This window comes from Macaca thibetana, chromosome 19 (assembly GCF_024542745.1).
Source record: "Macaca thibetana thibetana isolate TM-01 chromosome 19, ASM2454274v1, whole genome shotgun sequence".
NCBI lineage: Eukaryota > Metazoa > Chordata > Mammalia > Primates > Cercopithecidae > Macaca > Macaca thibetana.
Genome location: NC_065596.1, coordinates 7,815,243 through 7,832,195, shown reverse-complemented (window position 1 = coordinate 7,832,195; position 16,953 = coordinate 7,815,243). Strand labels below are relative to the sequence as shown.

General features: G+C 47.6%; 2 protein-coding genes across 5 annotated transcripts in view; one reads left to right on the top strand and one right to left on the bottom strand.

Moving 5' to 3' along the window:
• Nucleotides 1-16,953, bottom strand: part of SMIM7 (small integral membrane protein 7) — a 357,382-nt gene that overhangs the window by 98,356 nt on the left and 242,073 nt on the right. The window lies entirely within an intron of this gene.
• The window catches only part of NWD1 (NACHT and WD repeat domain containing 1), a 75,108-nt gene that overhangs the window by 15,885 nt on the left and 42,270 nt on the right, over nt 1-16,953 (top strand). The window contains 4 exon segments of the mRNA XM_050769897.1: nt 7,597-7,800; nt 10,311-10,470; nt 12,197-12,314; nt 13,683-13,841. Coding sequence (XP_050625854.1) covers nt 7,597-7,800; nt 10,311-10,470; nt 12,197-12,314; nt 13,683-13,841 — 641 coding nt within the window.

Genomic DNA, 16,953 nt, shown 5'->3' with positions numbered 1-16,953 from the left:
CCAACAGCAAACACTCAAAACCATCATCCAAAATGCTGGACGACATAGTTTTGCCTCTTCTCAGTTTTAGGGGGATTTTTGTTTTGTTTTGTTTTGTTTGTTTTGTTTTGTTTTGTTTTTTTCTCAGCCTGTGCCATTTCAGACCTTTGTCAGTTACCACAAATTAATCTAGAGGGTGGTGGTCACCCTAGCAAGGAGGTCTTTCTGCTTGTTTCTTTGCCAGAAATAGAAACACATTCCTGCTAGTGCAAGAAATAAGAGAATAGGCTAGGTGCAGTGGCTCATACCTGTAATCCCAGCGTTTTGGGAGGCTAAGGTGGGAGAATCACTTGAATCCAGGAGTTTGAGACCAGCCTAGGCAACACAGTGAGGCCCCTGTCTGTACAACAATTAGCTGACCATGGTGGTACGTGCCTATAGACCCAGTTACTCAGGAGGCTGAGATGGGAGGATCACTTGAGCGCAGGAGTTGAAGGCTGCAGCAAGCCATGATTGTGCCACTGCACTATAGACTGCGAGACAAAGGAAGACCTTGTCTCAAAAGAAAGAAAGAAGAAAAAGGAAGGAAGGAAGGAAGGAAGGAAGGAAGGAAGGAAGGAAGAGTGTGTGTATGAAAGAGAGAGAGAGAGAGAGAGAAAGAGAGAGAGAATGAGAGAGATCGAGATCCAATGGAGAGTTAGGGAAATTCAGGGCCGTCTTATAGCTGACTCCAGGGACATATCCCAGATTTCCCAACTATAAGAGTACAAATACCGCCTGGGGTGGGTGGCTCACACCCGTAATCCCAGCACTTTGGGAGGCCAAGGTGGGAGAATTACTTGAGCCCAGGAGTTCAAGACCAGCCTGGGCAAAAAAACGAGAGCCCCTGCCTCAGTGAAAAATAAAAACATTAGCTGGACATGGCTCACACCTGTAGTCCCAGCTATTCAGGAGGCTGAGGCAGGAGGATTCATTGAGTCAGGAGGTCATGGCTGCGGTGAACTGTGATCATGCCACTGCACTCTGGCCTGGGCAACAGAGCAAGACCCTGTCTCCAAAAAAAAGTGCAAATAACAACTGGGGCATGTTCCAGAATAGAGGGGTGGTGCATTGGGCCATCTGGTGAAGTTGGCTTGGAGGAAGTGAGTTGTCATGGAAACTGTCATAAAAATCAGAGCAGCTTCTCCTTCCTTCTTCCTCTGGGGTCCTCTCTGCCCATCAACTCCTCTTGTAGACTCTTCCTTCAGCCTCTCTGGAACTTCAGCTTGCCTTGAGCCACAGTTGGCATCAGGAGCTCATATTTCTGTGACCAAGTGCCATCTTACTGACTTTTTCTTTGGGTCCTAATTCCAAAGTACAGGGAGACAGAAATCAATTGGCCTACTTGGTCCCATGTCTGGTTCAATTAGTAAAGCCAGGTCTCTCACAGGGGTGGCGGGGAGGTGGTTTATGAAGCATGAAGATAAGATGGATGATTTTGGTTAATCCAGTTCCATGAAAATATGTTATGCTTACACATCAGATCCATGTGGCGGGATGGTGAGAGCTTCGCTCTTGGAGCAGACCTGAGATCCTTCTAGGCCAGAGGTCGTCACTTCAGGGTAGTTCTCCCCCCCCAACCCAGGGGACACTAGCAGTGTCTGGAGGCATTTTTGGTTGTCTGATTGAGCAGGGTGGTGCTCCTGGTGTCTTTCCTGAGTGGAGTCCAGGGGTGCTGTTTAACACCCTACAGTGCAAAGGATGGTCCTACTTTAGAGAATGATCCAGCCCCAGATGTTGATAGTGCAGAGGGTAAGAAACCTTGCCTTAGCATGAGAGACCCTATCCATTCATCCATCCATCAATCCGTCCCTCCCTCCCTCCTTCCATCATCTCTGTCATCCATCAATCCATCCATTCATCCATCCATCCATCATCTCAACCTTTCATCCATCCATCCATCATCTCTATCTTCCATCCACCTATCCATCATCTCGATCTTCCATCCATCGATTCTCTCTAAATTCCATCTATCCTTCCATCCATCATCTCTATCTGCCATCCATTCACCCATCCATTTATCCACCCACCCGTCATCTCTATCTTCCATCCATCCATCATCCATCCATCCATCTTTCAATCCACCCACCCATCATCTCGATCTTCCTTCCATCCGTCATCTCTATCATCCATCCATTCATTCATCCATCTATCCATCATCTCGACTTTTCATTCATTCATCCATTCATCTCTATCTTCCATTCATCTAGCCATCATCTCGATCTTCCATTCTTCCATCCATTCTCTCTAAATCCATCTATCTTTCCATCCAACATCTCTGTCTTCCTTCCATCCATCATCTCTATCATCCATCCATCCATCCATCCATCCATCATCTCTAGCTTCCATCCATCCATCTATCCATCCATCTATCCACCCACCATCTCTATCTTCCTTCCATCCATCATCTCTATTTTTCATCCATCCATCCTTCCATCAATCCATCCATCCATCCATCCATCCATCCATCATCACTATCTTCCATCCTTCCACCCATTCTCTCTAAATTCCATCTATCCTTCCATCCATCATCTCTGTCTTCCTTCCTTTCATCATCTCTATCATTCATCCATCCATCCATCCATCCATCCATCATCTCTATCTTCCTTCCATCCATCATCTCTATTTTCCATCCATCCATCCATCCATCCATCCATCCATCCATCCATCCATCCACCCACCCACCCTTCATCTCTATCATCAATCCACCCATTCATCCATCCATCCAACCAACCATCTATCCATCCATCCATCCATCCATCCATCCATCCATCCATCCATCCACCCACCCATCATTTCTATCATCCATCCATCCATCCATCTATCATCTCTATCTTCCTTGCATCTATCATCTCTGTCTTCCATCCTTCCATCCATCCATTCACCCACTCGTCCATCATGTCTATCTATGTCTGTCTCTATATATCTATATATTTCTCTATGACCCATTGATAAATATGCATAGTCTCCATCTATCTCTATCACTTCTAGTAATCTATCCTTGTATCTCTCTACCATCTGTCTCTACCTATCTAACTCTATATCTATCCCATATCTACAAATACATCACTTTTATCTACCCACCTATTTAAATTGTCTATGTATCTATCGTCTCTATCTTTTTTTTTTTTTTTTTTTTTTTTTTTTTTTTTTTTGAGACGGAGTCTGGCTCTGTCGCCCAGGCTGGAGTGCAGTGGCCGGATCTCAGCTCACTGCAAGCTCCGCCTCCCGGGTTTACGCCATTCTCCTGCCTCAGCCTCCCGAGTAGCTGGGACTACAGGCGCCCGCCACCTCGCCCGGCTAGTTTTTTGTATTTTTTAGTAGAGAAGGGGTTTCACCGTGTTAGCCAGGATGGTCTCGATCTCCTGACCTCGTGATCCGCCCGTCTCAGCCTCCCAAAGTGCTGGGATTACAGGCTTGAGCCACCGCGCCCGGCCGCTATCGTCTCTATCTTTATCCATCTATTCATTTATAATCAATCAATCAATCTCTAATTCTATCTCTCTGTTGCTCATCTATATCTATCCTGTCTATCTTTAATCTCTCTCTCTCTGTTTTTTGTTTTGACAGGGTCTCACTCTCTGTGACCCAGGCTGGAGCGCAGTGAAATGATCACAGCTCACTGCAGTCTTGACTTCTTGGGCTCAAGCAATCCTCCCATCTCAGACCCCTCTGAGTAGCTGAGACTACAGGTGCACACCACCACACCCAGTTATTTATTTCTTCTTTTTTTTTTTTTCTTTGAGACAGAGTCTCACTCTGTTGCTTAGGCTGGAGTACAGTGGTGCAATCTCAGCTTACTGCAACCTCTGCCTCCTAGGTGCAAATGATTCTCACGTCTCAGCCTCTCAAGTAGCTGGGATTACCTGCATGCACCACCATGCCTGGCTAACTTTTGTGTTTTCAGTAGAGACAGAGTTTTGCCTTGTTGGCCAGGCTGGTCTCGAATTCCTGGCCTCAAGTAATCTGCCCACTTTTGCCTCCCAAAGTGCTAGGATTACAGGAATGAGCCACCACATCCAGCCTTATTTATTATTTATTTATTTATTTAGTAGAGACAGGGTCTCACTATGTTGCCCAGACTGCTCTCAAACTCCTGGGCTCAAACAGTCCTCCCACCTTCGCTTCCCAAAGTGCTGGGATTACAGGTGTGAGCCACCATGCCTAGCTTATAATCTATCTCTGTATATACAGTTGGCTCTTGAACAACCTGGGGGTAAGGGGAACCAACTGTCTCCCAATGTAGCTCTAAATTGGTGTATAACTTTGAACTCCCCTAAAACTTAAATACTAATAGCCTACTGTTGACCAGAAGCCTTACCAGTAACATACATGGTTGGTGAACATGTATTTCATATATTCTATGTATTACAGACTGTATTCCTACAACAAAACAAGGTAGAGAAAAGAAAATGATAGTAAGAAAATCATAAGGGGGGCTGGGTGCAGTGGCTCATGCTTGTAATTCCAGCTACTTAGGAGGCTGAGTACGAGAATTGCTTGAACCCAGGAGGCGAAGGTTGCAGTGAGCCTAGATCACGCCATTGCACTCGAGCCTGGGTGACAGAGCAAGACTCTGTCTCAAAAAAAGAGATAATCATAAGGAAGAAAAATACATGTAGTATTCATGAAGTGGAAGTGGATCGTCACAAAAGTCTTCATCCTTGTGTTCTTCACACTGAGGAGGCAGAGGAAGAGGAGGAGAAGGGAAGGAGGAGAAGGGGACTTGGTCTTCCTGTCTCAGAGGCAGCACAGGTGGAAGAAAATCCACATATAAGTGGACTCATGCAGTTCAAACCTGTGTTCTTCAAGGATCAACTCTATGTCTATCTGCTTGTCTATATCTATTTATCTATCATCTGTCTACCTATTTATCTTTATGTTTATCTATCTCTGTATCTATTGCTCTATCTCTTATTTATATCTATGTCTCTCTATATAATATGTCTGTCTATGATATGACTATTTATACATCTGTCTATCTGTCATGCTACCAGCATCTAGTGGGTGAAGGCTTGGGTGGGGGCTGCTACACATCCTACAACAGGGGTCCCCAACCCCCAGTACCGGTACCAGTCCATGGCCTGTTAGGAACCAGGCTGTACAGCAGGAGGTGAGCAGCAGACGAACAAGTGAAGCTTCATCTGTATCTGCAGCCACTTCTTGCTGCTCCTCATCGCTCCCATTACCACCTGAGCTCCACCTCCTCTCAGGTCAGCAGCATCATTAGATTCTCATAAGAGCGCAAACCCTATTGAGAACTGTGCATACAAGGGATCTAGGTTGCTTGAATCTTATGAGAATCTAATACCTGATGACCTGTCACTGTCTTCCATCACCCCCAGAGGGGACTGTCTAGTTGCAGGAAAACAAGCTCAGGGCTCCCTCTGATTCTATGTTATGGGGAGTTGTAGAATTATTTTGTTATATATTGCAATGTAATAATAATAGAAATAAAGTGTACAATGCACTTGATCATCCCAAACCATCACCCCCACCCCGGTCTGTGGAAAAAAATTGTCTTTCAAGAAACTGGTCCCTGGTGCCAAAAAGATTGGGGACTGCTGCCCTACAACACACAGGACGGTCCCCACCCTAAAACATGATCTGACTCCAAACATCAACAATGCGAGCCCAAGAAACGCTGCACTCAGCATGCCCCGTGCCCTCTGGGAGCCTCACTACCTCCTCTGCACAGAGGTGCTCGTTGGGAGAGCATCCATCCTCCAAGGCTACCGGAAGGATCAATGAGATCACGCTCGCCAGAATAAGAGTTCAGAATATGGGGAACTAGTGCATTTTCTTCTTAGCCCTCAACAGTTTTGTTTTTGGCAGATGAGGAAACTGAGGCAAAGAGAAGGTACATTACTTGCCAAGGTCTCTCAGCCAAATGTAAGCCTGATCAAATCAGATCAAATGCAAGCCTGATGACCATGCACAGCCCTGTTTTGCAATTCAGGCTAGGCGGGTCCCGTGGGAGTGCCAAGTGAGGTGCTTGCTCTGGGGTTCACATTGCTTAGGGGATGTCTTGAGGGATGAAGATGGACTGTCAACATAGTGGTTCACCCATGACCATGGGCACATCTCCTAGGCTCTCTCTCTGACACCATATAATAGAACTTTTACAGGCCAGGTGCAGTGGCTCACACCTAATCCCAACATTTTGGGAGGCTGAGGCAGGCAGATCACCTGAGATCAGGAGTTGGAAAGCAGCCTGGCCAACATAGTGAAACCCCATCTCTACTAAAAATACAAAAATTAGCCAGGCGTGGTGGTGCACACCTGTAGCCCCAGCTACTGGAGAGGCTGAGGCAGGAGAATCACTTGATCTCAGGAGGCAGAGATTGCAGTGAGCTGAGATGGCACCACTGAACTCCAACCTAGGCAACAGAGTGAGACTCTGTCTCAAAAAAAAAAAAAAAAAGTTTGCAAAGAGGACAGTGTTGGGTATGACATTATTACCAATATGGTAACTACAAGCCACAAAAACTATGGAACACTTGAAAGGTGCTTCATGCAACTCAGAAACTGAATTTAAGTTTGAAAGATGGTTCATGCAACCAAGACACTGAATTTTGAATTTTATTACTTTTTAACCAGTTAAACTTTATTTGTACTTATTTGTTCATTTATTTATGTATTTGTTTTAGAGACAGGGTCTCACTGTTTTGCCCAGGCTGGCGTGCAGTGATGTAATCACAGCTCACTGCAGCCTCAACCTCCTGGGCTCAAGCCATCCTCCCCTCTCAGCCTCCCAAGTAGCAGGGACTACAGGCGTGCGCCCCCATGCCCAGCTAATTTTAAATTTTTTTTGTAGAGATGGGGTCTCCTTGTTTTGCCTAGGCTGGTCTTGAGCTGTGGCCTCAAGCAGTCCTCCTGCCTCAGCCTCCCAAAGGTCAGGGATTACAGGCGTGATCCACCGCGCCCAGCCCACTTATCCTAATTAAAGACATGCCTTGGTGGGCCAGGGTGGAGTGGGGTGGGTGCAGTTAGTTTCTGCATTATTTTCCTTGAGTTACCTCGTCCTTCCCTCCCTATACTGTCTGTCTCAGACCACTTGAGGTTGAGGAGTGATCGGTTTATGGTTCTGTAGGTGTGCATGCAGAGGAAAAGATTGGCACTTTGGGAGACCGAGGCGGGTGGATCACGAGGTCAGGAGCTGGAGACCAGCCTGGCCAACATGGTAAAACCCTGTCTCTACTAAAAATACAAAAATTAGCTGAGTGTGGTGGCACGCACCTGTAGTCCCAGCTACTCAGGAGACTGAGGCAGGAGAATCGCTTGAACCCGGGAGGCGGAGGTTGCAGTGAGCCAAGATCGTACCACTGCATTCCAGCCTGGGCGACAGAGCAAGACTCTGTCTCAAAAAAAGAAAAAAAAAAAAAATCGGAAAAGGTCTTCCTTGGTGGATACTGCACTAACGGGCTTGGGCCCTCGTGGGCGCTGTCCAAATGCTGATCCCAGGTGATGTGCTGGACACCGAGCGGGTGGCTGTATCCCTCCCTGTCTTGGCTTCTGCATCCTCCAAACGCAGAAGACATGAGATGTGCCTCAAAGCCCCACTCCTCCTCCCTTCAGGCACGGTCTCTCGGAGGCGGAGCTGAAGGATGTTTTGTCCTTGGACGACGAGGTCCTGCAGGCTGTGTACCGGGACTGGACCCCACCCAGCAAGGAGCTGCTGCGCTTCCCGCCCCTGCTGTGGGTGCGACTTCGTCGGGATCTGGGATACTACTTGGCCCGGCGGCCCGTGGATGGCTTCACCCTCCTGGCCATTGCCCACAGGTAGGTCCAGGCAGCAGCGGCAGGGGCACTGGGTGGGACCCCAAGAATAAGGAGGACTCACTGGCCAGGGGTCTTCTCAGTACCAGATCCTTCACTCCCCAGGGAATCAAGTCCAGTTAGAATTCTGACACAATTCACTCATTTTTAAAATTGAGTTGAGGCTGGACGCAGTGGCTCATGCCTATTATCCCAGCACCTTGTGGGGCCAGGGCGGGAGGATTGCTGGAGGCCAGGAGTTGGAGATCAGCCTGGGCAACATAGAGAGGCCCCATCTCTACAAAAAACATAAGAAAATTAGCTAGGTGTGATGGTACACACTTGTGGTCCCAGCTACTTGGGAGGCTGAGGTGGGAGGATCACTTGAGCCCAGGAGTTTGAGGCTACAGTGAGCCGTGATTGCACTGCTGCACTCCAGCCTGGGCGACACAGTGAGATCCTGTTTCAAACTAAACAGCTAAACTAAACTAAACTAGGTGAAGTTCACGTAACATAAAATTCACCATTTCATTTCATTTCATTTCATTTCATTTCATTTCATTTCATTTTATTTTATTTTATTTTATTTTATTTTAAGACAGGGTCTGGCCCAGGCTGGAGTATAGTAGCTGTCATCACAGCTCACTGTAGCCTCAAACTCCTGGACTCAAGCAACACTCCCATCTCAGCCACCAGAGTAACTGGGACTACAGGCATGCACCACCATGCCTGCTATTTTTAATTTTTTTTTTTTATAGAGATGGAGTCTCACCACATTGCCTAGGCTGGTCTCGAACTCCTGGGCTCAAGAGACACACCTACTTCGGCCTCCCAAAGTGCTGGGATTACAGGTGTGAGTCACCATGCTTGGCCAATTCACCACATGTTATTTTATTTATTTTGTTTTATTATTTTATTATTTTTTGAGACAGAGTCTTGCTCTGTTGCCCAGGCTGGAGTGCAGCAGCACGATCTCGGCTCACTGCAACCTCTGCCTCCCAGGTTTGAGTGATTCTCCTGCCTCAGCCTCCTGAGTAGCTAGGATTACAGGCATGAGTCACCACACCTGGCTAATTTTTGTATTTTTAGTAGAGACAGTTACTACCATTTTGGCCAGGCTGGCCTCAAGTTCCTGACCTCCAGTGATCTGCCTGCCTCGGCCTCCCAAAATGCTGGAATTACAAGCATGAGCCACTGTGCCCGACCAGAATTCACTGTTTTAAAGTGGACAATTAACTGGTATTTTAGTACAATCACAATGTTGTACCCCTCACCTCTGTCTAGTTCCAGAACGTTTTCATCCCCGCAAAAGGTGACCCCGTCCCCATCAGCAATCACTCCCCATTCTCCTTCCCTAACCCCTGGCAGCTACTCATCTGCTTCCTGTCTCTATGGATTTGCCTGTTCTGGGCATTTCAGATCAATGAAATCTCACACTATGTGGCCTTTTGTGTCTGGCTTCTTTCACCCAGCATCATGTTTTCAGGGCTCGTCCACATTGTAGCAGGGATCAGTGCTTCCTTCCTTTTCATGGCTACATAATATTTCATTGTATGGATGGACCACGTTTTGTTTATCTTCATCTATGGATGGACACTTGCATTGTTTCTACGTTTTTGCTGTTGTGAACATGCATGTGTAAGGTTTTGTTTGAACACCTGTTTTCTTCCCTTCCCTTCCCTTCCCTTCCCTTCCCTTCCCTTCCCTTCCCTTCCTTTCCCTTCCCTTCCCTTTCCCTTTCCCCTTTCCCTTCCCTTCCCTTCTTTCCTCCCTCCCTCCCTCTTTCTCTCTTTCTTTCTTTCCTTCTTTCTCTTTCTTTCTTTCTTTCCTTCTTTCTCTTTCTTTCTTTTCTTTTTTTTTTTTTTTGACGGAGTCTTTCTCTGTCACCCAGGCTAGAGTGCAGTAGCAACATCTCAGCTCACTGCAACCTCCACCTGGGAGGAGTGATTCTCCTGCCTCAGCCTCCTGAATAGCTGGGATTACAGGCATGCAACACCATGCCCAGCTAATTTTTGTGGGTTTTTTTTAGTACAGACAGGGTTTCACCATGTTGGCCAGGCTGGTCTCAAACTCCCGACCTCAGGTAATCTGCCCGCCTCGGCCTCCCAAAGTGGTGGGATCACAGGCATGAGCCGCTGCACCCGGCCTGAACACCTGTTTCTTAATTCTTCTGAATATATACCCAAGAGTGGATTTGCTGGGTCAGGTGGTAAGTTATTTTATGTTTAATTTTTGGAGGAACCCAAAGGTTCCTCTTTGAAATCCCACCTGTAATTACACGCCTGTAGTCTCAGGCATGTAATTACAGGTGGGATTTCAAATTTACGAAATTTATGTAAGGAAAGTAAATTTATGTAAGGAAAAAGAAAACATGGACCAATTTAGAGAGAGATGTGATGTATCAAATAGCACAGGTGGTCAACAGAGTAGTTTAGGATGGCTTGGGATTGGGGAACTGCCTCCAGGAAGACAGACAGCCACCTTTGAGCTCAATGGGTCCCCCGGGTCCATCAGCCTGTGTACCCCCTCTGTAGACAGCTGGTCGAGGTGGTCCGTGAGCGCTACCTGTCGGGATCCGAGAGAGCCAAGAGGCATGGCGTCCTGGCTGACTTCTTCTCAGGGACCTGGAGCCAGGGTACCAAGAAGCTCATCACTCTGCCACTTGTAGGGAAACCCCTAAACTTGGACCGAAAGGTGAGGTACCTGGGACCCCCACTCTCCACCTGCAACCTCCACCCTGCCCGGTGTTGCTTACCTCCTTCCTTCCCCTTTTTGCACTTAACTCCTGACCTACTTCTCCTTTCCCACAGAGGGCAAGATGTCCCTTCTATCCCATTTTTTTTTTTTTTTTTTGAGACAGAGTCTTGCTCTGTTGCCCAGGCTGGAGTGTGATGGTGTGATCTCAGCTCACTGCAACCTCTGCCTCCCGGGTTCAAGCAATTCTCCTGCCTCAGTCTCCCGAGTAGCTGGGATTACAGGTGCCCGCCACCATGCCTGGCTAATTTTCGTATTTTTGGTAGAGACAGGGTTTCACCATGTTGGCCAGGCTGGTCTCGAACTCCTGCCTGGGCAACAGAGAGTAACTCTGTCTCAAAAATAAACAAACAAACAAACAAAGTACAGAGTTATTGTGAACTCTTCTCCCTGATGTTAAAATCTTATATAACTGTTGTATAATCATTACAACTAGGAAATCACACTTTTAATTCTTTGGTTATAGCTTGATGTTTCTTTTTCTCTGTCTCCCCTGCTGGACTGGGGAGGCTGGAGACAGGACCAGGCTCTATTCTTTTTTTGGTGCCGACCTTTCTTTTTTCCTTCCTTCCTTCCTTCCTTCCTTCCCTCCTTCCCTCCCTCCTTCCCTCCCTCCCTCCCTTCCTTCCTTCCTTCTTTCCAGCAGAGTCTTGCTGTCACCCGGGCTGGAGTGCAGTGGCATGATCTCAGGTCACTACAGCCTCCACTTCCCGGATTCAAGCGGTTCTCCCGCCTCAGCCTCCCTAGTAGCTGGGACTACAGGTGTGTGCCACTGCACCTGGCTAATTTTTGTATTTTTAGTAGAGACAGGGTTTTGCCATGTTGGCCGGGCTGGTCTCAAACTCCTGGTCTCAAGTGATCTGCCCGCCTTGGCCTCCCAAAGGGCTGAGATTACAGGCATGTAATTACAGGTAGGATTACCACACCAAGCCTGGTGCTGACCCTTCTCCTCTCCAATGACCCAGAGACCCATTCACAAATCCTCTCCTGTGTGCCCAGAGCCCCTGCAGGCTCAGCTTCATCCTCTCTCTCCAGGACATGGTCTGAGCCCGTTTCATTCACTTAGCCTCTCAGTCTCTTGCCCTAGTGCATCCTCCCAAGGATGCTTCTGACCATCCAATCTGATTATGCCTCTTGTCTAAAACCTTCCATAGCTCCCCAGTGCCCTCAGTCTTGAGCCTGACCTACCCAGCCTGATATTCAGTGCCTTCATGATCTGCTGCTTACAAGCTCCCTACTCTCATTCCCCACCAGCATCCCATAACCTGCCGTGTATAATTCAGTCCTCCTAAACTCAGCCTGCTCTTTCACACCTCCAGGCCTTTGCCCATGCTGTTCCCTTGCCCTGGAATGCCATTGTTTTCTGACACATTTTGCCACATAGATGCCCACTTAATTCTGAGGCTCAGTTCCAATGCCCCTGCCTTCAGGAAACATTCCCTATTCCTCCCAGAAAGTCCCATGACCTCTGGCTTTGATTCTCTGAGTCCCAAATGTCATCCTCTGCCCCAGCCCTGACCAATGGGCACACGGGAGTATGTCTGTCTGACATTGCATTCTCATCCCCTCCAGCACTGTCTGGAGCATGAGGTCAATGAATGAGCTTGTGCGTGGAGTGAATGAATGGGCTTGTGTCCAAGCTGCAGTCTCCCTTCTCCTCTGCCAGGTGGCCCCTCAGCCTCTGTGGTTCTCAGACACGGTTGCAAACCTGCGGAAGCTGAAGGAGCTGCCTTATCACTTGCTTCACTCGGGCCGCCTGGAGGAACTGAAACAGGAGGTTCTGGGTAAGGGCTTCCTCCATCTCAGGGGACTGAGCCTGGTGACCGCACCGCGCTCCAGCCTTCTGGAGCCTGGGGAGGGTGAAAGGCAAACCTGGAAATCCTTCGTGCCTCCTAAAGCAGAGGTTCTCACAAGGGGCAATTCTACACCTAGGGGATGCCTCACAGTGTCCGCAGATAGTTTTGGTTGTCACAGCTAGGGGAGAAGGCGCTACTTGAATCTGGGGGTGGAGGCCAGGGATGCTGCTCAATGCCCTATAGTGCACAGGACACCCCACCACAGAGAATAATCTAGCTTCAAATGTTGTTAGCGCACAGGGTGAAAACCCCTGCCTTATCATGAGAGACCCTATCTGTCTGTCTGTCTGTCTGTCTATTTGTCAATCCATCCATCCATCTATCCATCCATCCATCCATCCATCTATCCATCCATCCATTTATCCACCCGTCTTTCTGCCCATCCATCCATCTATCCATTCATCCATTCATCTATGCATCCATCTAACCTTCCAACCATCCAGCCAGCCATCTGTTTATTCGCCCATGCTTTTGTCTGTCCATTCATCCACCTATCCATCCATTCATTTGTTTATCCACCCATCTTCTGTCTGTCCATCCATCCATCCATCCATCCACTCATCCATCTATCTATCCATCTAACTATCAATTTATCCACCTATTCATCCATCTATCCATCTAACTATCCATTTATCCACCCATCCATCTATGATCTCCTTATTGAGCCGTGAGCTGGTTCTAACCATCCATCCATCCAACCATCCATCCATCCATCCATCCACTCATCCTTCTCTCTGTCCATCCATCCATCCATCATTCTATCCTTCTTTCCATCCACCCATCTATATGTCCATTATCTATTCATTCATCTACCTTTCTGGTCATCCATCCATCCATCCATCCATCCATCCATCCATCCATCCACCCGTTATTCTATCCATCCACCCACCTATCTTTCTGTTTGTCCATCCATGCATCAATCCACCCAACTATCTATCTATCTATCTATCTATCTATCTATCTATCTATCTATCTATCTATTCACCCATCCCTCTGATCCTCAACCAGAAGAGATTCTGCCCTCCCAGGGGACACTTGACAATGTCTGCAGACATGTTTGATTGTCACACTTGGGGTGGGAGTGCTACTGGTATCTGGTGGGTGGAGGCCAGGGATGCTGCTTTACAACCCACAGTGCATAGTTCAGCCCCTTACCGCAGAGAATGATCCTGCCCCATGGTCACTACTGCTGAGCCTGAGATGCCCTGGAGGAAATGGAGAGATGATTCTCCACCTCCCAGGATGAACTGGAGGGAGGTAGGCACTTCCCACATCCTCCCCTCTTCTCTCCCTCAGGCAGCATGAGCTGGATCTCCTGCCGGGGCATCTCTGGGGGCATCGAAGACCTGCTGGACGACTTTGACCTGTGTGCCCCTCACCTGGACTCCCCTGAGGTTGGCCTGGTCCGTGAAGCCCTCCAGCTCTGCCGCCCTGCTGTGGAACTCCGAGGCATGGGTGAGTCCAGATGGCCTGGACAGGAGTGACCAGGACGGGCACTGACTTCTAGAAACACGCTCTCCTCATTGAGTCATGAGCTGGATTTTCATCAACCCTCATACCTTTCCTGTCTAAACATGTGAATTTTTCCCCAGCACTGCTTCTATAATTTTTTTTTTTGACACGTGGTATCGCTGTGTCACCCAGGCTGGAGTGCAGTGGTGCAATCATAGCTTACTGTAGCCTCAAGCTCCTGGGTTCAAATGATCCTCCCACCTCAGCCTCCTGAGTAGCTAGGACCACAGGTCCACAGGTATGCACCACTGTGCCTTGCTAATGTTTCTATTTTTCGTAGAGATGGGGTCTTACTGTGTTGCCCAGGCTAGTCTCAAACTCCTGGGCTCAAATGATCTTCTTGCCTCAGCCTTCCAGAGTGCTAGCTTTATAGACATGAGCCACAGAGCCTGGCCTAGAATTTTAAATTGAGCCTGGGAGAACTTTGGAATGAATACTACCAAAGCAGTGCCCATCCTGTCACCCTGGACTTTTCTTTAGAAAGTGCCAGGTAGGGCCAGGCGCAGTGGCTAACACCTGTAATCCCAGCACTTTGGGAAGCCGAGGCAGGCACATCACAAGGTCAGGAGTTGGAGACCAGCTTGGTCAATATAGTGAAACCCTGTCTCTACTAAAAATACAAAAATTAGCAGGGCGTGGTGGCGGGCACCTATCATCCCAGCTACTTGGGAGGTTGAAGCAAGAGAATCGCTGGAACCCAGGAGGCGGAGGTTACAGTGAGCTGAGATCGTGCCACTGCACTCCAGCCTGGGTGACAGAGTGAGACTCCGTCTAAAAACAAAAAAAAAAAAAAGAAAGAAAGAAAGAAAGAAAGAAAGAAAGAAAGAAAGAAAGAAAGAAAGAAAGAAAGAAAGAAAGAAAGAAAGAAAAGAAAGTGCCAGATAGGAACTATTTCAAGAAAACTCTAGGAAATTATGTAGGTACATATATGATAAAAGAGAAAACAAAGTTCCCACATATTTTTTATTGATGAAATTCAAAATATAATAATAACTGAGTACAAAACTTAGGGTTTAAAGTTGGTTTTCACTATTATCTGGTCTATTGAAAACACATGGCTGTAAAAATTATTCTTAGGCTGAGCATGATGGCTTACGCCTATAGTCCCAGCTACTTGGGAAGGTGAGGTGGGAGGATCACTTGAGCCTGGGAGGTTAAGGCTGCAGTAAACTGTGATTGCTCCCCTGGGTGACAGAGCGAGACCCTGTCTCAAAATAAACAAACCAAAAAAAAGAAAAACCTATTCCTAGCTCCCAGATGACTTGGGCGGGGTCTGGCCCTCAGATTGCAATTTGCTACTCCCTGTCCTAGAGCTTGAAGAATCTCTCCAAGTCTTCAGACGCTCTGGCCATGAAAATGTTCTGTTTGGTTTTGTTTTAATTATAGCAAAATACGTGTCTTAACCATTTTTTTTTTCTTAAGACAGGATCTCACTTCATTGCCTAGGCTAGAGCACAGTGGCATGATCTCAGCTCACTGCAACCTCCTTCTATCAGGCTCAAGCGATCCTCCCACCTCAGCCTCCTGAGTAGCTGGGACTACAGACATGCACCATCATGCCCGGCTAATTTTTATATATTTTGTAGAGACGGGATTTTGTCATGTTTCATAGGCAGGTCTTGAGCTCCTAGACTCAGGCAATCCTCCTGCCTCAGCCTCCTAAAGTACTGGGATGACAGGCATGAACCACTGTGCCTGACAAGATTAAATATATTAATAATGTGCAGCTATCACCACGATTCATCTCCAGAATTTGTTAATCTTCCTAAAGTGAAACTCTGTCTTCATTAAACACTCACTCCCTGTACTAACCCATCTTCACCCTGCTGTAAAGAAACATCCAAGACTGGGTAATTTACAAAAGAAAGAGGTTTAATTGACTCACAGTTCTGCATGGCTGGGAAGGTCTCAGGAAACTTACAATCGTGGCAGAAGGGAAAGAGGTGTGTCTTACAGGGCAGCAGGCGGGAGTGAGGGAGCAAAGGCAGGGAAAACTGCTTTATAAAACCATTGGATGATAGACCGGGCGCGGTGGCTCAAGCCTGTAATCCCAGCACTTTGGGAGGCCGAGACGGGTGGATCACGAGGTCAGGAGATCGAGACCATCCTGGCTAACACGGTGAAACCCCGTCTCTACTAAAAATACAAAAAAAACCTAGCCGGGCGAGGTGGCGGGCGCCTGTAGTCCAAGCTACTTGGGAGGCTGAGGCAGGAGAATGGCGTAAACCCGGGAGGCGGAGCTTGCAGTGAGCTGAGATCCGGCCACTGCACTTCAGCCTGGGCGACAGAGCGAGACTCCGTCTCAAAAAAAAAAAAAAAAAAAAAAAAAAAACCATTGGATGGCCAGATGTAGTGGCTCACACCTATAATTCCAGCACTTTGGGAGGCTGAGGCAGGCAGATCACTTGAGGTCAGGAGTTTGAGACCAGCCTGGCCAGCATGGTGAAACCCCATCTCTACTAAAAATATAAAAATTTGTCAGGTGTGGTGGCACACACCTGTAGTTTCAGCTACTTGAGAGGCTGAGGTGGGAAAATTGCTTGAACACGGGAGGCAGAGGTTGCAGTGAGCCAAGAGCACTCCAGCCTGGGTGACAGAATGAGACTGTCTCCAATAAAACCCCCAAACCCATCAGATCTCATGAAAACTCACTGTCATGAGAACAGCATGGGGGAAACCATCCCCATGATCCAATCACCTCCTATCTGGTCCCTCCCTCAACGTGTGGGGATTATGGGGATTACAATTCAAGATGAGATTTGGGTGGGGACACAGCCAAACCATATCACTCCCCATTCTCCCTTTACCCCAGTCCCTGGCAACCACCGTGCTATTTTCTGTCTCTATAAATATGACTGCTTTAGGTATTTCATATAAATGGTATTTTACAGTATTTGTCCTTTACTCTCTGACTTCTCTTACTGAGCACAATGTCCTCAAGTTTCATTCACATTATAACATATGTCAGAATTTCCTTCTTTTTTTTCTTTTTTTTTTGCACAACAGAGTCTCACTCTGTCACCCAGGCTGGAGTGCAGTGTCACAATCTCAGCTC